Source organism: Rana temporaria, chromosome 8 (assembly GCF_905171775.1).
Source record: "Rana temporaria chromosome 8, aRanTem1.1, whole genome shotgun sequence".
Classification (NCBI taxonomy): Eukaryota; Metazoa; Chordata; class Amphibia; order Anura; family Ranidae; genus Rana; species Rana temporaria.
In genome coordinates, this window is record NC_053496.1 from 96,956,420 (window position 1) to 96,979,327 (window position 22,908).

The window sequence follows — 22,908 nt, forward strand, 5'->3', positions numbered from 1 at the left end:
TTCACCTGACCTTAACACGCACCACCCTAAAACTTCCCAAATACAATAAAACACTGAGACATGCAAGATCTCATGTTCGCATTCCTTTGTGGAATGTGCACTGAGCTGGGCATGTGCAGCTCAGATTTCATTCTAGCACAGTACCAGTGTGCCAGGATAACTGCACTCCGGCACATATGCAGGAGTGACGTCGACCCGCATCAAAACAGACATTGACATGGAAGAGCATGGGAAGAATATGCAAGCGAGCAACCTCACATTCGTTGGACCTTCAGTTCAGTCTTAAAGCGGATGTGCCACTAAAAAAATATATTAAAAGCCAGCAGCTACAAATACTGCAGCTGCTGACTTTTAATATAAGGACACTTACCTGTCCTGGAGTCCAGCGCCGATCGCAGCAGATGACGAGCGATCGCTCGTCACCCTGCTGCTCCCCCCTCCATCCATGGTGAGGGAACCAGGAAGTGAAGCGCTCCGGCTTCACTGCCCGGTTCCCTACGGCGCATGCGCGAGTCGCGCTGCGCCCGCCGATTGGCTCCCGCTGTGTGCTGGGAGCCGAGTGTTCCCAGCATACAACGGGGGACGGACGGGAAGCAGAGAAAAAACCCGTCTTTTGCCCATATCGTAGGGCCGGAAGTGGGTGCAGATACCTGTCTGTAGACAGGTATCTGCACCCCCCTCCCCCTGAAAGGTGTCAAATGTGACACCGGAGGGGGGAGGGTGCCGATCAGCGGGACTCCACTTTAGAGTGGAGATCCGCTTTAAGCTGTATCCCATCTCCAAAAATTACTTCTGGTGACAACAGTCTAATGCCGCATACACACGACTGTTTTTCGGGTTCTAAAAAATGACGTTTTTAAGGGTCTTGAAAAAACGACGTTTTTTTCAACCCGATCATTAAAACGGCCTTGCCTACACACGATCGTGAAAAAAGAAAATGCTCTAGCAAAGCGCGGTGACGTACAACATGTACGACGGCACTATAAAGGGGAAGTTCCATGCGGATGACGCCACCCTTTGGGCTGCTTTAGCTGATTTTGTGTTAGTAAAAGACGATTCGCTCTTTTCTGTCTGTTACAACGTGATGAATGTGCTTACTCCATTACGAACGGTAGTTTTACCAGAACGAGCGCTCCCGTCTCATAACTTGCTTCTGAGCATGCGCAGATTTTTCACGTCGTTAAAGCCCACACACGACCATTTTTTACAACCTTCAAAACGACAACGTTAAAAACGTCATTAAAAAATAGAGCATGTTCAAAAAAAAATGTGCCCATTTTTCAGAACCCGAAAAATGCTCCGAAGCCCACACACGATCGTTTTTAATGACATAAAAAAAACCGTAATTTTTTAGAACCCGAAAAATGGTTGTGTTTACGCGGCAAAAGACTGAATTTTGCTTACTTTGGATAATTTTTCTCTAACTTTCTAGTCTGTCTACAGGATAGGAATAAAGGAATACAGGGAAATTGCAGTAGAACACAGATGAAAACCCTACTCTACTCTATCCAAAATGAATAAAAATAAAAACATCACCTTTATTACGATAAACCAATACTTTACTATCACCTGAACTAAGGAGCCAGGTCCCACTTTCCCCTGTGCCAATTTGTACCATGTCCTCCTAATATTGTGGTATTGAAAACTCTTGGGTCACTTTTAAAGAATTCTGCTGTATATCCTGTGCAGAGTAATCATGAATGGTATTAAATGTTCTGAAAAAGTTTCTTCTTAACCACTTCAGCTCTGGAAGATTTACCCCCCTTAATGACCGGGCCATTTTTTGCAATATGGCACTTTGTTACTTTAACTGACAATTGCGTGGTCATGCGACACTGTACCCAAATAAAATGTATGTCATTTTTTTCCCTCCAAATAGAGCTGTCTTTTGGTGGTATTTGATTACCTCTGCGGTTTTTATTTTTTGCGCTATAAACAAAAAACATTGACAATAAAAAAAAATAATAAGAATTTTTACTTTCTGCTATAAAACATGTCAAATAAAAAAATGTAAAAAAAAAACAAATTTCTTCATAAATTTAGGCCAATATGTATCCCAATTAGTGTATATTGTTTGGTTTGCACAAACGTTATAGCGCCTACAAGCTATGGAATATACTGTATTTATGGAATTTGTAATTTTTTTCATACTGGTAATGGCGGCGTTAAGTGGTTTGTGTTAGGTTACATTCACACAGGCAGGTAGGGGTGGATAGCAGGACACATCAACACCCTGTGCTATGGCCACCTACAAACTAGCTGCGGCCCGTTTGTGTGTGACCGCAGAATCTCAGATTCTGGACGCACACTTGTGACGGTATTGGTATGATATCCCCGTCAAAGATTCCCTTCTTCCATAAGAACATCACCCAATATTCCACTAGGAGGAATATTCCTGGGATCGCCCAATAAGCCACACATGAGTCCAGGCTTACTGCTAGAACAAGACAGAGTTTAATGTTATAACACACAGCTTATATGTAATTTCCAAAACTGTTACAATGACAAATCTCCGCCCCCTCACACTGGGGCTTGCATACAGATGATTAGGCAGACACGACGGAGCCGATCAGGGACTCTGATTACTAGTTGTACTGAATACATTAAGTAGACAGCTCGACCCCGCATATAGAGAGATAATTACCACAACACTGTCTCTGACCAGGGTCAGTTGGCAGCCGCTGACAGCTACTGCTGTTTGCTCAAAGTATTTTAATGCAGCGTTTAGTACCCCCAGCAAGAATGTACTGATTCTCGCCAAGAGCTACCCCTGTGCAGGCATGTGAATGTAGCCTTAAAGTGGATGTAAACCCGATTCATGAAATTTGCGCTGGGCACATATATCTGCAGTATTTTGTTATCTCTTTTCAATGAGCTAAGTCTTATAGCTCTCTTCTGAACGGTTCCTCTGTTATCAGCCTGAAAACTCCTGAGATTTTTTTACTTTTTAGACAAAAGCAACCTGAATCTTTTGTCAAAGGAGGTTGCTAAAATAGATTAGCAGAGAGCAGCTCCTATTACAAAACAGCTCTGAGAGTCTCTGCCTATGATGAGAGGGGGTTTGTGCCTTTCCTCCAATAAGCAATGTTAGCTATCTTGGCTGTATGCCCAGACATCACACTCTTTGTTATCCAGGAAGATAAAATCTCCTAACAGGATCTCAACTAATCTAAACAGTATATAAATGTGAAGACAGCAGATATACATATAAAACCTATGTAGGGAGATTTGGTTAATCTCTGTGTATCATCTGAGGCTGTTCACTTCACTGGGTGTATGAAGGGTTTACATCCACTTTAAGGAATAAATTCTTCAGCACATGATATAGCACAACATAATTATTTAGGTAGGATGTATAGACAGCATTGATAGTTTGTATCCACTAAAAATAAGGCCAGGGAGGAGATGTAGGTAGATTATTGCCAGATCAGTTATCTTAAAATGAAGTGTTATATCCACCATCAAAACTTTACTGCAATCTTGTTTTCATTGCAGATGCTCAGAAGTGTGAACTCATATGCCAGTCCAAGGAAACAGGAGATGTGGTATTCATGAATCAGGTGGTTCATGATGGTACCCGCTGCAGCTATAAAGATCCATACAGTGTCTGTGCTAGAGGAGAATGTGTGGTAAGTGCTTAGATCTTTTAGAGGGTGTTAGACGATGAGGAGGCATTACGTTGCGTCCTCATTGCCTGTTTTAATCCTAAAAATGGCAACTCTATGCTTGAATGGGTCATGTTCAGCGATGATACTGCCTGCCAAATGTGACAGAGAGTTTAGTTTTTGCCATGGCTGTCAAATGTGTACTGTACAGCCCTGAGCACATGCATGCTGTTTTTTAGGTGGGTGGTCGGGGGGCAGTAAAACTGTGGCTCAACTGCCTGCTTTCAACAGCCCCCGGCTGCATGTCTAAACATGCTCTTAACCTTGTGATTGGGGGAGAGGCAGTAAAAACAAGTGGTTGAGCTGCATTTTTAATACGCTCCCAACTGCCTACCATCCTTAGCTGAAAATGCAGCCAAATGGGGTTTACATATGACATGGGAAAAAATATACTCCCTGTCATGTTTGGCAGGCAATAACGCCACCGATTGTGACCCATTCAAGCAAATGCAGAATGCCGCCCTGAAAATGCATGCAATGCACGTGATTGTGGTGCAGTAGTTTGCAGGGCAAACTTTTATTACATTTTGTATTTATTATAGGTATTTATATATAGCGCCATTAATTTTACGCAGCACTTTGATATATATATTGTAAAAAAAAAAATTTCAGGTACTTCTATAGAGCTATCAATTTACGCAGTGCTTTTACATATACATTATACATTCGCATTAGTCCTTGCCCTCAAGGAGCTTACAATCTAAGGTCCCTAACTCACATTCATACACACACTAGGGCCAATTTAGACAGGATCCAGTTAACCTACCAGCATGTCTTTAGAGTGTGCGAGGAAACCCATGCAGGCACAGGGAAAACCTACAAACTACAGGCAGGTAGTGTCATGGCTGGGTCATTCACATCAGTCCCTACCCTCAAGGATCTAAGGTCCCTAACTCGTCGTACACATAGTAGGACAAATTTGGACAGGAGCCAATTAACCTACTACCAGCATGTCTTTGGAGTGTAGGAGGAAACCCATGCAGGTACAGGGAGAACGTGCAAACTCCAGCCAGGTAGTGCCGTGGTTGGGATTCTAACCAACGACCCTGGTGCTTCTAGGCAGAAGTGCTAATCACTTAGCAACTGTTCTGCCCAACTGAAGGTAGCCAGATGGGGCATGCATATATGCTATTGCAAAAATTATACCCCCGTCACGAAAATACCCCGTCTCTAAAAATCATACCTCCGCAGATAGCTTTTTCGAGGTGCATCAATAATAGCTACACATCTAAACTTTGCATAATTGTCATAAGAAGAAACCAATCTCTTTAGCTGGTATATATTCCAGTAATCTGAACATCATGACATCACCCCTCCAGCCCGCGGGTCACTTTGCCTATTTACATAACAATTCACTCAGTAGCCAGTGTGACCAGAACTGGCCATTAAGACTAGCAGAATTAGCAGCTCACAAGTTAAAGCGGAGTTCCACCCAAAAGTGGAACCTCCACTTATATGTTTCCTCCCCCTCTGGTGCCACATCTGCCACCTTTCCGGAAAGGGGGGAACAGGTACCTGTTTTTGACAGGTACCCTTTTCCACTTCCAGGAGAAAGCGCTGTGGCACCGTCCCTCTGAAGTTTGCCCCTCCCCCTGCCGCCGGGAGAGTTAGAAAGCGCAGTGCGCTCCGCGCATGCACAGTAGCCATGCTTGGCCAGTCCCTCACCTTTATCCTCAGCTTCTTCAGCAAGGCAGTGGTTGTCTTGGAGGTTTGTTTGGGGTCGTTATCATGTTGGAATACTGTCCTATGGCCCAAGGGAGGGGATCATGCTCTGCTTCAGTATGTCACAATACATGTTGGCATTCGTAGTTCCCGCAATGAACTGTAGATCCCCAGTGCCGGCAGCACCCATGCAGCCCCAGACATGACACTCCCACCACCATGCTTGACTGTAGGCAAGACACACTTGTCTTTGTACTTCTCATCTGGTTGCCGCCACACACGCTTGACACCATCTGAACCAAATAAGTTTATCTTGGTCTCATCAGACCACAGAACATGGTTCTAGTAATTCATGTCCTTAGTCTGTTAAACTGTTTGCAGTGCATCTTCTTTAGAAGAGGCTTCCTTCTGGGACAACAGCCATGCAGACCAATTTGATGCAGTGTGCGGCGTATTGGTCTGAGCACTGACAGGCTGACCCCCACCCACCCCTTAAACCGTTGCAGCAATTCTGGCAGCATTTATACATCTTTTCCCAAAGACAACCACTGAATACGACGCTGAGCACGTGCACTCAACTTCTTTGGTCGACCATGGCAAAACCTGTTCTGAGTGGAACCAGTCCTGTTAAAATGCTGTATAGTCTTGTCCACCGTGCTGCAGCTCAGTTTTTAGATCCTCAGTTATTTGCCACAAGGTGCCATGTTGAACTTTCAGTGACCAGTATGAGAGAGTGAGAGCGATAACACCAAATTTAAAACACCCGCTCCCCATTCATACCTGAGACCTTGTAACACTAACGAGTCACATGACACCAGGGAGGGAAATTGGCAAATTGGGCCCAATTTGGACATTTTCACTTAGGGGTGTACTTATGTTTGTTACCAGCGGTTTAAACATTAATGGCTGTGTGTTAAGTTATTTTGAGGGGACAGCAAATTTACACTGTTATACAAGCTGTACACTCACTACTTTACATTGTAGCAATATGCCATTTCTTCAGTGTTGTCACATGAAAAGATGTGAGGGGTGTACTCACTTTTGTGAGATACTGTATTGGCTTAAATTGATGAAGAAATTTGTTTTTTTACAAAAGCCTATCCCCTATTTTGTAGACACTATAACTTTTGCACAAACCAATCAATATATGCTTATTGTGGGGTTTTTTGTGTGTGTTTTTTTACCAAAAATATGTAGAAGAATACGTATCAGGATAAACCGAGGGGGAAAAAAATTTGGGATATTTATTATAGCAAAAAGTAAAAGATATTTAGCTAGATTCAGAGACGTTTACACCGGCATATCAATAGATACGCCGTTGTAACTCTGAATCTACGCCGTCGTAAATTTAAGCGTATTCTGGAAACCAGATACGCTTAAATTAGGCTAAGATACGAGCGGCGTAAGTCTCCTACACGTCGTATCTTAGGGTGCATATTTACGCTGGCCGCTAGGCGGCGCTTCCGTTGATTTCGGCGTAGAATATGCAAATGAGCTAGATACGCCGATTCAGAAACGTACGTGCGCCCGGCGCATTTTTTTACGCCGTTTACGTAAGGCTTTTTACGGCGTAAAGTTATTCGAACAAAAAGCTGGCCTAGCCAATGTTAAGTATGGACGTCGTTCCCGTGTCGAAATTTGAAATTTTTACGTTGTTTGCGTAAATCGTCCGTGAATGGGGCTGGACGTAATTTACCTTCACGTCAAAACCAATACATCTTTGCGGCATACTTTGGAGCAATGCACACTGGGATATGTCCACGAACGGCGCAATCACGTCGGGTCACTAGTCATTAACATAAAACACGCCCTGCTGTTCATCATTTAAATTAGGCGCTCTTACGCCAGTCCATTTACGCTACGCCGCCGTAACTTAGGACGCAAGTGCTTTGTGAATACAGCACTTGCCTCTCTGACTTACGGCGGCGTAGCGTATATGCGATACGCTACGCCGCCTCAAAATTAAGCCAGTCTATCTGAATCTGGCTAATTGTGTTTTTTTTTTTTAAATTGACAATCTTTTTTTGTTTATAGTGCAAAGGTGATCAAATACCACCAAAAGAAAGCTATGTTTTTGAGAAAAAAAGGACATCAATTTTGTTTGGGTACAGCGTTGCATGACCGCGCATTCTCAGTTAAAGTGACGCATCGCAAAAAAGGGCCTGGTCAGGAAGTGGTTAAATCCTTTCGGGGCTGAAGTGGTTAAAATTTTCTTAGGGAAAAGCCAATGCTTCTTTTGTCAAGTGAATGTTCACCAAGCTTAGTAAATAAGGCAAAGCTGTGTGCAATTTGTTTACCCAGTCACAGGCAAGGGAAATTCATTTGGATGACGGATGACTGGAGTGAACACAGCTTTACCTTATTTACTAGGATCAGTAAACAATCACTTTACAAAGTTTAGTTAATCAACCCAATTGCCTTTCTAGTTTACAGATGAACTCCAAACAGATAAATACACACATAGCATACATATAAGGAAGCTGTTCAATCTGGCAAAGGATTTGTATTTCTATTCATCTAGTTTAGATAGCATAGCCTAGCGAATGACATCACTCTCTCTGTTACAGTTTTAGATTGCAGTAGGGATACAGTGGTGTACTCTTGCAAATTCCATTACAGCACATGATCTGACGTTCACAGTGCTACCTCACATGTGTGGGGCGATCGCTGTTTGCGTGCGTGCGGGCCCGACACGCGCGTTCGCCTTTGCAGGGGGCATTTTACATTTTTTTTTAAATCACAAATTACATTTTTTTTATCACTTTTATTTCTGTTACAAGGAATGTAAACATCTTTGTGGCAGAAATAGGCAGTGGCAGGTGCTCTTTATAGAGAGATATGAGGTCTAAAAGACCCTAAATCCCTCCTCTGCACTTAAAAGCACCAAGATCTGTGTTTTTGAATGCTTTTGATTTTTCAAAACTAGTGCCAATGGTTCTCGAGCAAACCGGAAGTGATGCCATGTCATCGCTTCCGGTTTACTTACAAACAGCGAGGCAAAGTTGATCCTGGCTTTGCTTGGCTGGTCGCTTGGGCCTCCTGGTGGAACAGTAGAGCCCGAGAGAGCCTTGGAAGGCGAAGGGAGGGGAGGAGCGCCCTCTCCTGCTGCTTGTATTAGCAACAAAGCGACTAGAAAGCTGCTCTGATTGCTAATTCAAGAGAGCCAACTGTCGGCTCTAATAAATGATACTGGAGTGATGACTACAGCTGCAGGCATCATCCCGGTACAGACACCGCCCCCCTAATAAATGCCGCCCCAGGCAAACGCCTTGTTTGCCTCACGATATATACGCCCCTGGATGCAAACTATCTATCTTCTATACTTCCCAGTGAAAGGTGTTGTCAGGGTGTGATCACCAATGCTTGGTTGCAAACTATTCATTTTGGTCAGTTTTCCTTGCTTTCCAGTGGAAGGGGCTGTCACAGGGAATTTCCAATGCTTGGTTACAAATCATCAATGTGGCCAGTCTTCCCTGCTTGCCGGGTGTGATTTCGGATGCTTGGCTCACAACAATCGCATATGGTGAGTCTCCCCCGCCATACCACTGTAAGGTCTCGTACAGACGACCGGATCTATCCGCTGGGATTGATCCGCGGATCAGTTCCAGCGGACAAATCCGGTCGTCTGTATGGCCTAGCGGATATTTTTCCGCGGAGATTCGTCCAGCCGATCGATTTCAAACGGATATAAATTTCTTAGCATGCTAAGAAATCTATCCGCTTGAATCGTGTCCAGCGGATTGATCCGGTCGTCTGTACAGACCCCCTCGCATGCGTCGTAATGATTCGACGCATGCGTGGAAGTAGTTACCCTCCAGCGTCGCGCACGTCTCCGCGACGGCGCGACACGTCACCGCGGATGTATTCCGCGCGGATTTCGATATGATGGTGTGTACAGCCATCAAATCCAAATCTGCCAGAGGATTTATCCGCTGGAAACGGTCCGGCGGACCGTTTCCAGTGGATATCCTCTCGTGTGTACGGGGCCTAAAAAGAAAAAAGAAAACACTCATATCAGAGAATCATGACCACAGTACACTGGTGTTCATTGTACAACCACCAATAACATTAATAGGCTACTAAAAAAAGAATTAATGCAAAAGAAAATATTAGACATGTCACTTTAATAATACAATATATCACAATTTATATGCACATAGATGACTTTGACCTAGTTGTACAAAATAGTCGGATAATTTGTAAAGCAAATGTATTGATGTTTAATGGTGTGCATTCAATGGCTGGTCGTTCTCTGGTTATATGATATAAAAAAGTCAAAGTAATTACCGTAGTTATCCAGATTTAAAACAGTGCTATGCTGCTTACTAATTACCAATAATTAACATTGTGGTGCATGCAGCAGCTGCGATGTGTTTTTATTTATGATTTATTATGATAAGTTCTATATCTATAAGCAATTAGTAAGCAGGGCAGCACGGTTTTACGTTTGTATTTCTGTTGGATGTGGGAACACATTGAGGCGCACGCCACAGCAGTGAAGTGTTATTTATTATTTATTGATTGTTTCTTTATAGATGGCAGCGCATAAGTATTATTTGGTAATTTATCAAAGTAAATTGTTACATTTGACAAAATGTCGAAGGCTAGGTTCTCACTAAAACTTAGAGAAAAAAAAGATTGGACAGCCGCACTTCCAAAAAATCCTTAAAAAGGTCGCCTTTAATGGTAAAAGTAAACAGCACTACAAATCACAGCAGACAGTGGGGTGTATATCTGACGCGTTTCACACTGTAATGTCAGTGCTTAGTCACACACTAACCTGCTCAGGAAAATGCAGCAGTTTACTGAACAGGCTGGTGTCAGCGTCCACTCCAGTTGTGCATATCTTATACAGATATATGCATTGGGATTCGTACAGATATGAGGATAAATTTAAAGTGTGTGTGTATATATGTCTGGTGGCTCATGTCCCTTATGGGGATTGAAATATTTGATTAATTTGTCTTATGTTTATTTAATTAATAGAACTGACCCTCCCACATGAGGGAGGGGTCTGGAGAACATGATTCTATTCACTTGATCCCAGTCATTTTATAAGAACCATCTATCTGCATACCAAACTTAGCTCTAAAGGAGAGGGGGATACCCCTCGAAACACGTCAGCTTGTTTTGGACTTTCATCCCACCCCAGTTTACTGGCCAACAGATCATGCTGGGTGATACATATGATAGACTTTTCATTAGCTGATTTTACCACTCGTTTGGGAGTATGTCATTTTACCTATAAATACATTTTAGTGTTGCAAAGGTATTGCACAAGGCTGGTGCGCCCTCTGTTTTTATTTCCCTTTGGGAGTTGTGCAGTGCCTGTTGCAGCATATGACATTTTTTTTTTTAAACTTTAATTGAAGTGTCATATAGTGACACTTCATTAATGTCATTGCGTTGCTGTGTGGTGACATCCGATGTGGTTTGGAAAAATGAAGACATGCTGCGTTTTTCCACACTACGGCACACAGCACATCACACAAGTATTGTGGTATGAATAAGGCACATATAAAACAATGATTTTCTATGTGCCCCAGCAGTGACCTGCATTTATTCAGTGTGAAAAAATGCAGGTCACCACTCTAACCTTTTTGCAAAATCCATTAAAGGCAAGTGTGTACAGATGTGGTTATACTCTTTCTTTCATTCAATATAAAAGAATATAAAAAAGAACATCTACTGAAAATAAAGTACTTTGATACTTCTGTACATTAAAGCAAAATTTGACAATCTGCTTACAGATGTTCGCTTGTGGTCAGCAACGTCTCTGAACGCACCAGATCTTAATAATTTGTATTATTAAAGAAAAAGTCCTTTAATGTAAAAAAAAATCTAAGAAATATTCTTATCTCCTGGCAAATCAGTACACGGCTGGATATATGTTCCCAAAGCTTTTATGATCATCTTGGTGTATTATGTTTATTGCAGTAACTTGAATTCTCCAGATGCAGTAAGCAGTGGAGCCAAACCTAATTACTATTTCACATATGGTCCTTGGGCCAGATTCTCGTAGATTTGAGGCGGGCGTAGCGTAAGCCATTTACACTACGCCGCCCCAACTTACAGGAGCAAGTGCTGTATTCCCCAAACACTTGCTCCGTAGTTTGGGGCGGCGTAGTGTAATTGGCCCGGCGTATCCCCACGTAATTCCAAGTTGGCGGCTTGTATTTAAATTAAGCGCGCCCCCGTGCCGTTCGAACTGCGCATGCGCCGGGCTTAAAATAGCCCAGTGCGCATGCTCCAGTTCTCTTGATGGAAAACGTCAATGACACCGACGTGTGCGTCATTGACGTAAAGTCGTATTCAAGAACGACTTAGTAAAATGACGTACCCGACGGGAAAAGACGACGCGGACCCGACGCCATACTTAACATGGCATACGTGGGACTGGCGTAAGGTTATCCCTCATATAGCAGGGGTAACCTTACGCTTACGCAAACAACGGTTACGTGACGCGATTTCGTTCGGGAATCGGCGTATCAGGCTCATTTGCATAAACAAATGAGACCTGAACGTAAACGCCACCTAGCGGCCGGCGGCGAATTACATTTAAGATCCGACAGTGTAAGTGACTTACACTAGTCGGATCCTAGCCTAAATCCGGCGTATCTTGTTTTGTGAATACAAAACAATGATACGCCGGCGGGAAATTCGATTTACGCCGGTGTATCAGTAGATACACCGGCGTAACTTGTTTGAGAATATGGCTCCTTGTAGTTATTTCTTGTTTGCAAACACAAGCCTTGGTTATACAGTGAGTGAAGAAATTGATATGAGAGTATTGGCTGCTCATCACTGAAGTAGTATAAATACGCTCAGCCTAACACATTGAACAGAATAAAATAAACATTCCCCAGAAAACTTTTTGTAGTTTCCCAGCATTTACAGCTTTCAATGTTGCTGTCTCTTGCTCACTCAGTTCTGCTTCCCCGAACTTCCAATCTTCATATGAAAGAATTAACAATAGAGAGCACAGTTTCAAGCCAGTCTGTTATCTTGGAGAAGGGAGGAGCAGGGGAGTGACCTGCCATCCTAGGCTATGGGCAGGGACGGACTGGAAATAAAAATGCAAATTCCAGTTAAAAGTGGTAAAATTGGTCAATCAAGGGACACCCCAGAAACTCTGGGAACATGGAACCTTTATATCAGTGCCCCCTTATATTATTATATTCACTCCCCCTTACATCAGTGACCCCCCCTCAGACATGTCTGGCGGCGTTGTCACTGACCTCCTCTCAGGTACACCGTGCAGGGCTCAGTTAGACGGCTCCTGGTTGGTGGCTCTGGCTTTATCCTAAAGTCTCCTCTCCACAGTCGTCTGACTTCTCCCATGATCCCCTTCCTGGTGGCACTCCCACTCTTAACTCCTCTCCAGACATGATATAAGACAAGAAATGGTCAGAGGTTGCGGACATGGTACAAGAGATAGTTAGAGACTGAGGACAGACTACAAGAGATGGCTAGAGACTGAGGACAGGACACAAGAGATGGTTAGAGACTGAGAACAGGATACAAGAGATGGCACGAGGTTGCGGACATGATACAAGAGATGATCAGAGGCTGCAGCCATGATACAGGACATGGTTAGAGACTGAGGGCATCATACTAAAGATGGTCAGAGACTGCAGACATGATACAAGAGATCAATACAGCCTTATCAGTGCCCATTAAATTCAGCCTCGCAGTGCCCATAATTGCAGCCTCACTGTGCCCATAATTGCAGCCTCTCTGTGCAAAACCAATTGCAGCCTCTCTGTGCAAAACCAATTGCAGCCTCTCTGTGCAAAACCAATTGCAGCCTCTCTGTGCAAAACCAATTGCAGCTTCACTGTGCCCACCAATTGCAGCCTCTGTGCCCACCAATTGCATGCAGTCTCTCTGTGCCCACCAATTGCATGCAGCCTCTGTGTGCCCACCAATTGCATGCAGCCTCTGTGTGCCCATCAACTGCAGCCTCTCTGTGCCCACCAATGCAGCTTGCTGTGCCCACCAATGCAGCTTCTCTGTGCCCAACAATTGCAGCCTTTCTGTGCCCACCAATTGCAGCTTCTGTGTCCACCATTGCAGCCTATCAGTGCCCACCAATTGCAGCCTCACCATTTCCTGGATCACACACAGCAGCCATCTCCTGCTGTATGTCACAGAGCTGGGTCTGTGTGTGCAAGCCCCCCCCCCCCCCCCAGACCAGCTTGTGTGATAGGCAGAACACTGATTCAATCAGTGTTCCATCTAGAAGATGTCAAACGAGCCAGTCTAGGGGGGAGGGGGGACCTTGCACACACAGACCCAGCTCTGTGACATACAAGAGCCGGAGGACAGAGGGAGGGGAGCGCTGCAGCCACCCCTGAAAGCGGCTCCAGGGCAGGCGGCCTACCAGGAAATTTTCTGGTAGGCCAGTCCGCCCCTGGCTATGGGGCTATGTTTTTCTCATGATGCACACAGTGTAGACACATACAACTCTAGGCACTAAATGTAAGGGTGGCTGCATAATATGCTGCAAGACAAAGGAGCCATCCTGAAACAGGAAACCTAGAACAACAGTCATGGCATTGACTTAATGTGGAATTTCTGCCTAACCACATCTATGCGGCGGTAAATTTTCGGCACCCTGTTTTTATGAGCGTTTTAGGTGTGCTGCCATTAAACATTAATTAGAATGGCAGTTTTATGTGAGGTCATCAAGGATGCAGCATGCAGGTCTGTGATGCACTGTCATAAAAACATACATTCTAATGGCAGAGCACCTAAAAATGCATGTAAAATGCGCACACAGATGTGAACGTGGCCTAACTATTCCTAAAAATGTCCGCTCCCCCTATTGCTTCCTATGATGCCAACTCAAGAAAAAAAAATGATATGTATTTTTACGTTTATTCAGTTTGCACTGGTCTGTTCGCGTGATCCCACAACTCTGGCTTCCCAGCATAGTAGTAGGAGTTGGGAGGAGACATTTTTAAGAGTAGGTATGGTTAGATAGAAATTCCACTTCAAGCAGAAGCATAGGCAGAGAATAAAATATATGAAAAGCTGCATACTTAGTAAGTGCTTCAGACTCCATGCACACTAATATTTTTTTAAGCTCCTAGAAGCTATTATGAGCATTTTTGCTGCTTCTAGAAGCTAATAGCATTATCCTATGTGTCCATGCACATTATTTTAAGCATTTTTAGAGCTTCAGCATTTAGGAGCAGAAAAAATAATAATTTTTGGACAGTTAATGGCAGTATTTTACCAGCAGAAAAAAATGCTTTTCGAAACGCTCCTAAACACTACTTCTAAACAGTACTAAAACCCTCCAAACCGCTTTTTTCTAGCATTTTTTTTTCTTTACCTACTGTAAAACCACTAATAAAACAACAATGCTCCTAAATGCTCCTAAAAGCTTCTTAAACCTTATTACAAGGTGGCACATAAACGCTATTTTCAGCGTTTTTTCTAGTGTTTTTTTTTAGGTTCTAAAAAATGCTAGTGTGCATGGAGCCTAAAAATCAGCTGCTGTAAGTGCTTTAAGTAAAACTAAAGGTGAAAATGTTTCTTTTAGTTTTGGACAAAGTGGAAGTTTTTTTTTTAACTCACTGTTGACATCATGTGGGCTGTATGCATAAGTAAATGACACATTTTTAAAAAATGACAAAATTAATCTTTAAGCCCTTATTTCCATTTGTGTTTGGGGGAACTTAAAAACTGTCAGATCTTCTTAAAGACTGCCACTTCTTAATCTAACATGGTGACCAGATGGGGTACATATACCACAGGGAATGATACCGTACTTTGTTTTGCGGCCGCAGCAAAAATGATACTTTCTATCACGTTTGGCATTGGTATTGCTATTGAATGGGACTGTGCCACAACCGCCATGCAACCAGGTGCAGCTTTACAAGTTTACAACACAGCTTCCTGTCAAACACCTTCTAAATTACAATAAATACATAGTAAAAATCTACATCTTGAAATGATTCATAAGAAATTATAATTTATGGATAATAAAGTATGAAATTAGCCCCAGTTTATATCCTTTATACACACATAAGGTCATCCATTGTTTGTTTTTGTTTTTTCATTTCTCCAAACTCTTTAATATTTTAACTATCTTAAACTATTGCATTAAAATTTCAATTCAAATAAAAAAAAAAAAAATAAGCAAGCAATATGACATTTGATGCTGGGGGGAACTAACTAATTGCCACTGATAGCACCAGTGACAATAATATTACAGTGATCAGTTATAATACTATACACTGTCACTGTACTAATGACACTGACTGGGAACGGGTTAACATCTGGGGCGATCATGGGGTTAAATGTGTGCCTAACAATGCGTAGTGTGTGTAGTTTGTGCTGCTTTTTACAAAATATTTCTTTATATAGAGAAATTGTTCCCTCTGTACAGAGCCCTGTTTTGTTTGTGAACTTGGAAGCAGGCAGCGATGTTCAGGCATTTTGGTTTGCCTGCACAGGCCTGCATGGGCCGCTCGTCCGCGGTACATTGTGAGCAGGCAGTGTGCAAGGCATTATTGTCACCAGCACAGTTAGGGCTTGTTTAAATTTGCGGGTGGAAGGCTATAAGACCCCCACCCTTGAGCCACATTTTTACTGCCTCTCAACTGCTTCCCATTTTGCTGTAGGGGTAGTGTTCAGGGGTGTATACATGCCGCAGCTGTAATGCTTTGTTTTGCGGCCACAGCAGGAACTATAACTGTGTGGTTGTCTGGTAATTAGGGGGTAAAACAGGCAGTGAGAAGACAATACAACACCTTCCTCTATTGTTCTCAGCTACTTTTTTCCAAATTCCTTTTTTTGCTGCTGTGACAGAGGGAGGCTACATTCATTCTCCATGGTCCTGCTGTATGCTTGAAGGAAGCCACCCTCATTTGCTTGTATCTGAGATGGACTAAGGACTGTAGTCTATAGCATATGTACAGTGCACCTGACCACAACTGATGTCCATTGCTCGCTAAAAGCAAACAGATGTAAGGAGGAAAAAGTTTGGGAGCTCAGAGAGGACACTGCAAAGGTACAATTTCATAAAAAATAGGTTACAAAGCTATTAAAGCGGGAGTTCACCCATAAAACATTTTTTTCAACCAATCCCCTTAGATGGATGCTCATTTTGTCTAGGGGAATCGGCTAGTTGTTTTAAAATATGAGCTGTACTTACCGTTTTCGAGATGCATCTTCTCCGCCGCTTCCGGGTATGGGTCTTCGGGAGCGGGCGTTCCTTCTTGATTGACAGTCTTCCGAGAGGCTTCCGACGGTCGCATCCATCGCGTCACTAGTAGCCGAAAGAAGCCGAACGTCGGTGCGGCTCTATACTGCGCCTGCGCACCGACGTTCGGCTTCTTTCGGAAAATCGTGACACGATGGATGCGACCGTCGGAAGCCTCTCGGAAGACTGTCAATCAAAATAGGAATGCCCAGTTCCGCAACCCATACCCGGAAGCGGCGGAGAAGATGCATCTCGTAAACGGTAAGTACAGCTCATATTTTAAAACAACTAGCCGATTCCCCTAGACAAAATGAGCATCCATCTAAGGGTAAAAAGTGTTATGTACGGGTGAACCCCCGCTTTAAGTAGTGGTTATAAATAGATTATTAATATTATAATAAACCCACGCTATGGACACTGTAAAGATCTTATCTATATTTATCAGACACAAAAAAACTAGGGCTGCTGCTGTAATATACTGTAGGTTATAAGAAAACCATATAACTCAATTAATAAAGTTACAGCGCTGATCCTACTCACCTATCTGTATATGTGTGCTCTTATAAAACAATAATTCATCAATCGAAATGATATAAAATGCTCTTGTGCATAAATACCTGTGCTCTTATATACCTTCAATTTTAAATACATATAAATGTTGATTTCATATTAATACACAGACATTTAGAGTGCACAAGTGTCAATCTTAAATCTACAGTCAACAACAGTATGGTGCTTAAGTATATAAAGTGCTCTGTGCAGTTCATTGCAGCAAATGCATACCATTAAGAAGGATCATAGAAATCTCCTATAGTGTAATATTGTTAAACTTTATTAAAAGTTAAAAAGATGTAGCGCCCTGGGGTTTAGTCAGGGATCTCCTCACCAAATTCCTTGTCAGGAGTAGCTACTGTAGATAGTTGTTAGAGATCCATTGATTTCTCCCTAAGTTTGGCCTTGTTGCACTTTTCTCTTCTGCCACTAGGTGACCTGGCACTTGGTAGCAGTAGATGTGAGAAGGACATTTCAAGGTCAAGTTATGGGTATATGGGATATCTTAGCCAATGGGCAGGGGTTTTCTTGAATCCCTTAGCCTGCTGGGAGAACCTTTATATTCAGGTGGAGTCAGGTGATCTATGTTCTGTGCCACCCGGACCCCTGTCATACGACGTGTACGCCCCGGGCTGTTAGGCCAGAGATTGGGTCTATCTCGGGGGCATCTGGCTGCCAGGCTGTGTGAGGGCCTATCCAGAAGTAAGAGGGCAGAGCAGGGTTGAGACTGCAGCTTGCAGTCCAACCCATAGTGATGGTTCTACCGGCCGGAGAACCTGTTGTGGTCGGAGGTAGAAAGGAAACTGATCTCACTAAAAGGGACAAACCACTTTTACCGGGGACCACAGTGAGTAACTGAAGCACGTATAGGAGCAGTATTCTCACCAAATGGGCACGATGGAGAATCGGGAAACTTCAGGTGGTGATCAAGTCAGGGACACAACCAGAGAAGGTGATGCTTGCAGAGAACCATTTTTGTGTCAAGCCAGGGACTGAGCCGGTTAGCAGGGGGTGAAGCTTGAGAGGTATCTGGAGTGCCAAACTAGGGATCCAGCAGGAAAATGTGGGTGATGTTTGAGGGAGGTACCACTGTAAAAGCATTGAGAAGCTCATGGGATTCAGAGTCAATGAATCATAGAGTCCAGTGAAAGACTAGGAGCTCAAGGGGCAGAAGAGCTACAAGTGGACATTGTAGTGAAGCTGAGAGAACTGTTGAACTTTGTGTTAGGAACTGTTAGATACTGTTGCCATAGGAGACAGCAAACCTGCATGTGCAGAATGGCACCTTGCTGGGGCCTTTACCTGTACGGCTGTCCTCCCATTGAAATCTCAGATTGTCCTCCTATTGAAGTCTGCCAATTGAAATTGTAACTACACAAGGGTATCCTGGCCCTAACCCTCTTTCCCTTGCAAAATATAAAAAGGACTGTTAAAAGAAATTAAACCTATTTTGCATCCAATACGTGTCTGGAGCCCAATGACTTTCACCATATTTGCACCCACTGTGCCTCACAACCCACCACATATTGAAGGATGTGAGCTATCTTTGGCCTTGATGGTCCTCATTAGACCAAAAGAGGTAAAAGACCACAAAGAAATTGCTACAAAGAAATTGCACTTATACTCACAAAATGTATTAAAAGCATGTGTACATCTCCAAATGACCCCCTCGACAGGAGTTCCAGCTGCATAATGTTTGTCACTGACCATCCCTGTTCGACGTGTTTTGCCCCTCCCACTAGGGGTCTTCAGAGCTTCTATAGATCCCCAGTGGGAGGGGCGAAACGCAACAACCGGGGACGGTCAGTGATGAACATCATACAGCTGAAACTCATGCCAAGGTATTTTGTGAATACAAGTGCAATTGCTTTTTAATCTTTTAATAAAGTCTAATAATATTACACTATGGAGATTTATATGCTCCTACCTGTCCAGGAATCCTACGGTGTCCTAATCTGAGACGATTTTTCAATCAGCCATCAGGTGCTGCCGCCGACATCTCCACTAAGGGAAGCCTTGCAGCTTCACAGCCGGTTCCCTACTGTGCATGCACAAATCATGCTGCTCTCTGTGAATGGGCTGGCTGGGGGGAGAAAGAGGAGGTGAGCCAAACTTCCGTCTGAATTCGCCTCTGTCAAAACCAGGTACTAGCTCTCCCAAAAGGTGCCAAATGTGGCAACGGAGGGGGGGGAGGCAGACAAGCGCCACTTCCCCTTTTGGGCAGGGCTCCACTTCAAGCACTCTATACTGTTGTGGACTCTAAAATTAATATTGACACTGGTGCACTGGAAATGTTTCTATTTGTTACATTTTTATGGAGTTTTGTATAAAATACATTTACGTTTATACAGTCCTGATCAAAAGTTTAAGACCACTTGAAAAATGGCAAAAAATCCTATTTTACATTGTTGGATCTTAACAAGGTTCCAAGTAAAGCTTCAACATGCAACAAGAAGAAATGAGTGAGACAAAACATTTTTTGAGCATTCAATTTAATGAAAACAACGAATAAACTGAAACAGGCTGTTTTTCAGCTGATCAAAAGTTTAGGACCACACCTTCAAAAAAAAACTAAACCCCCCCAAAACAGAAATCCAACTTCCAAACATGAACTCAGTAATGAGTAGCTCTGCCGTTATTGTTGATCACTTCAAAAATTAGTTTCGGCATGCTTGATGCAAGCGTTTCCATGAGGTGAGTGGGAACATTTCTCCAAGTGGTGAAGACAGCCACACGAAGGCCATCTACTGTCTGGAACTGTTGTTCATTTTTGTAAACTTCCCTTGTCATCCATCCCCAAAGGTTCTCAATTGGATTTAGATCAGGGGAACACGCAGGATGGGCCAAAAGAGTGATGTTATTCTCCTGGAAGAAGTCCCTTGTCCTGCGGGCATTGTGTAATGTAGCGTTGTCCTGTTGAAAAACCCAGTCGTTACCACACAGACAAGGGCCCTCAGTCATGAGGAATGCTCTCTGCAACATCTGGACATCTTGACCCGTTTGACGCCCCTGCACTTCCTGACGCTCCATTGTTCCACTGAAGGAAAAAGCACCCCAGACCATTATGGCGCCCCCTCCACTGTGGCGCGTAGAAAACATCTCAGGTGGGATCTGCTTGTCATGCCAGTAACGTTGGAAACCATCAGGACCATCAAGGTTACATTTTTTCTCATCAGAGAATAATTTTTTTTCCACCTTTGAATGTCCCATGTTTGGTGCTCTCTTGCAAAGTCCAAACAAGCAGTTCTGTGACGTTCTAGGAGACAAGGTTTTTGAAGCCGTTTTTTGTTTTTGAAGCCCTTCAGTCTCTGATGGTTATGGGGCTGCACTCAGCACCAGTAAGGGCCTTAATTTGGGTCGAGGATCGTCCAGTGTCTTGATGAGAGACCCTGCTTATGCAGTTCAGCAACCCAACCACGTTCAAAAAGGGAGAGTTTTTTTGCCTTTGCAATCACAACGTGTGATTACCTGACAGAAAATGACAATGAATCCACATCTTTGCACAGATTTGGCCTTTTAAAGGCATGTGGTCCTAAACTTTTGATCAGCTGAAAAACAGCCTGTTTCAGTTTAATCGTTATTTTCAATTAATTGAATGCTCAAAAAATGTTTTGTCTCACTCTCATTTCTTCTTGTTGCATGTTGAAGCTCTACTTTGAACCTTGTTAAGATCCAACAATGTAAAATATGATTTTTTGCCATTTTTCAAGTGGTCTTAAAAACTTTTGATCAGGACTGTATGTATTTAAAAGAGAACGTTTATAAGAGCACAAGAACGCTTTACATAATTTGGATTAATTGTTTTATAAGAGCACACATGTACATATAGGTGAGCAGGAGAAGCTCTGTAACTTTAACAATTGGTGTGTATGGATTATTAAATGGACAGCTTATATACAGTATGTGGTTGAACTAATTAGAAGTTGACTGTTGACCACCGTATTTTTATTATGTCACATCATTGATTTTTGGATCATTAACATGCTTTAATGGACATTTGAATCTTTCGATTTACCTTCTCAGACTAGCAGCCTGATATTTAGGACAGCTTTGTTGATTATCAAAGGTAACCTGTACACAAAAAAAGGCCCATGTCGGGATTTCAGTATGGAAGCTGTCGATGCTGACTGCATGCTTTGGTGCTGTTGTTCTTACGCTTTCTTCACTAATTGGTGAGCCGCTGACATGAAACAAGCAGGATTGTATTGAGTTCTGGTGTACTCAAACACAGAGTATAGGTATATCAATAACTGTTGACATTTGTATATACAGTAACAATTGTGTGGGTGAACATCCTCCTGAAATACAGTATTCAATGATCCCATTGCAGTGTAAAAAACAGTGCCTTTTATCAAGCATTTATCAAGAGAAGATGACTATGTATACTATCTGTAAACATTTATCTGTGAAAGTTTTTTTTATCTTATACTCACATCATTATACAAGCTCTCTGTCCACTGCCCACAGCGTCACCTTTTACATTTCCATACAAAAAACTTTGGGAATTATCCCAAATTTTGCAATAAAGCTTTGTTTGTCTGACTTTGTTGTCTATTCACAAGTCAGCTGCTTATCAGTCATGCTTTGTTGCTATATGTCTAGGGATGTCTAAGTATGTCTAGGGAAGTTATTATAAACTGTAAATTAACATTGACTTTACTAATAAAATATTCAGAATAGTTAGAGATTTATCTAACACTGTGTGTCTGTGTTTTTTCTTTCTACTATAGCATATCGGATGTGACAAGGAAATTGGCTCTCTGAAAGAAGATGATAAGTGTGGGGTTTGCGGAGGAGATAACTCACATTGTCGAACTGTAAAGGGAACATTAGCTAAATCGCCAAAGCAGTCCCGTAAGTAAATCTACATGGTGCTTATCAGCCATTTCCCGTGTTCATGTAATCACTAACTCCATATCCAAGAACGCATCCTTGTTCCACTTGCTTAGGTTTACCAAAGTTTTTTTACTAATTCTTTTATAAAGTTTTCAAGAAACACACAGAAAAAGAGGTTGTGAAATGAGTACAATGAAAATTGTCCCAGCAAAGAGCCAATCTATTTCTGCAGTGAGGACCCAGCAACATACACACAAATAAAACATTTATGATAGATCATATTCAGAAAATTAAAATATGAGGCTCTGGAAACTGGCTGTAGTCTACTAACAGCCTTATAATGCAGCTCCTGCCAAGATCGTGGGGATTGGGAGATAAAACAGAAATGGGGGCAAACCCCAGGAACAAGAGCTTAGAACAAAGTCTAGAATTTGGGCCTAGGACAAAGAAGTGACCACAAACGCAAACAATAGAAGTAGAGAAAAACAAATGGGTGGGGTGAAAGAGTAGTGAGGCAGGGCCAAAACCATGTACAGCAGTGGATGGACAGAGGCCTCAAACAATCCAGAAGATGAACTTCTTATTCCATCAGCCAGAAGCCAACAAAGTTTGGTACATCTGAGAAAATGTGTAGTCCACTCAACTGAACCAGGTCTTTTCTCCCCTATGGCCTTGTACACAAGGGCCAGATTCACTAAAAAACGCCTATCTTTAGGCGGGCGTAGCGTATCTCAGATACACTACACCGCCGTAACTTAGAGCGGCAGGTCCCGTATTCAGAAACATTTTCCGCTCTAAGTTACGGCGGCGTAGTGTATCTGATACGGTGTAAGCCCGCGTAATTCAAACTAGGCTAGTGTGGGCGTGTTTTATGTTAATGTATCGTAAAATAAATTGCGCCCGCTCAATGCCTAGTCGACGTGAACGTAACTTACGTCCAGCCCCATTCACGGACGACTTACGCAAACGACGTAAAAC

General features: G+C 42.8%; 1 protein-coding gene across 2 annotated transcripts in view; it reads left to right on the top strand.

The window, feature by feature from the left end:
- Window positions 1-22,908, top strand: part of ADAMTS14 (ADAM metallopeptidase with thrombospondin type 1 motif 14) — a 278,768-nt gene that overhangs the window by 178,363 nt on the left and 77,497 nt on the right. For both annotated transcript variants that reach the window (XM_040362329.1, XM_040362330.1), the window contains 2 exons: window positions 3,496-3,629; window positions 21,825-21,948. In XM_040362329.1, coding sequence (XP_040218263.1) covers window positions 3,496-3,629; window positions 21,825-21,948 — 258 coding nt within the window. The remainder of the gene's footprint in view (window positions 1-3,495; window positions 3,630-21,824; window positions 21,949-22,908) is intronic.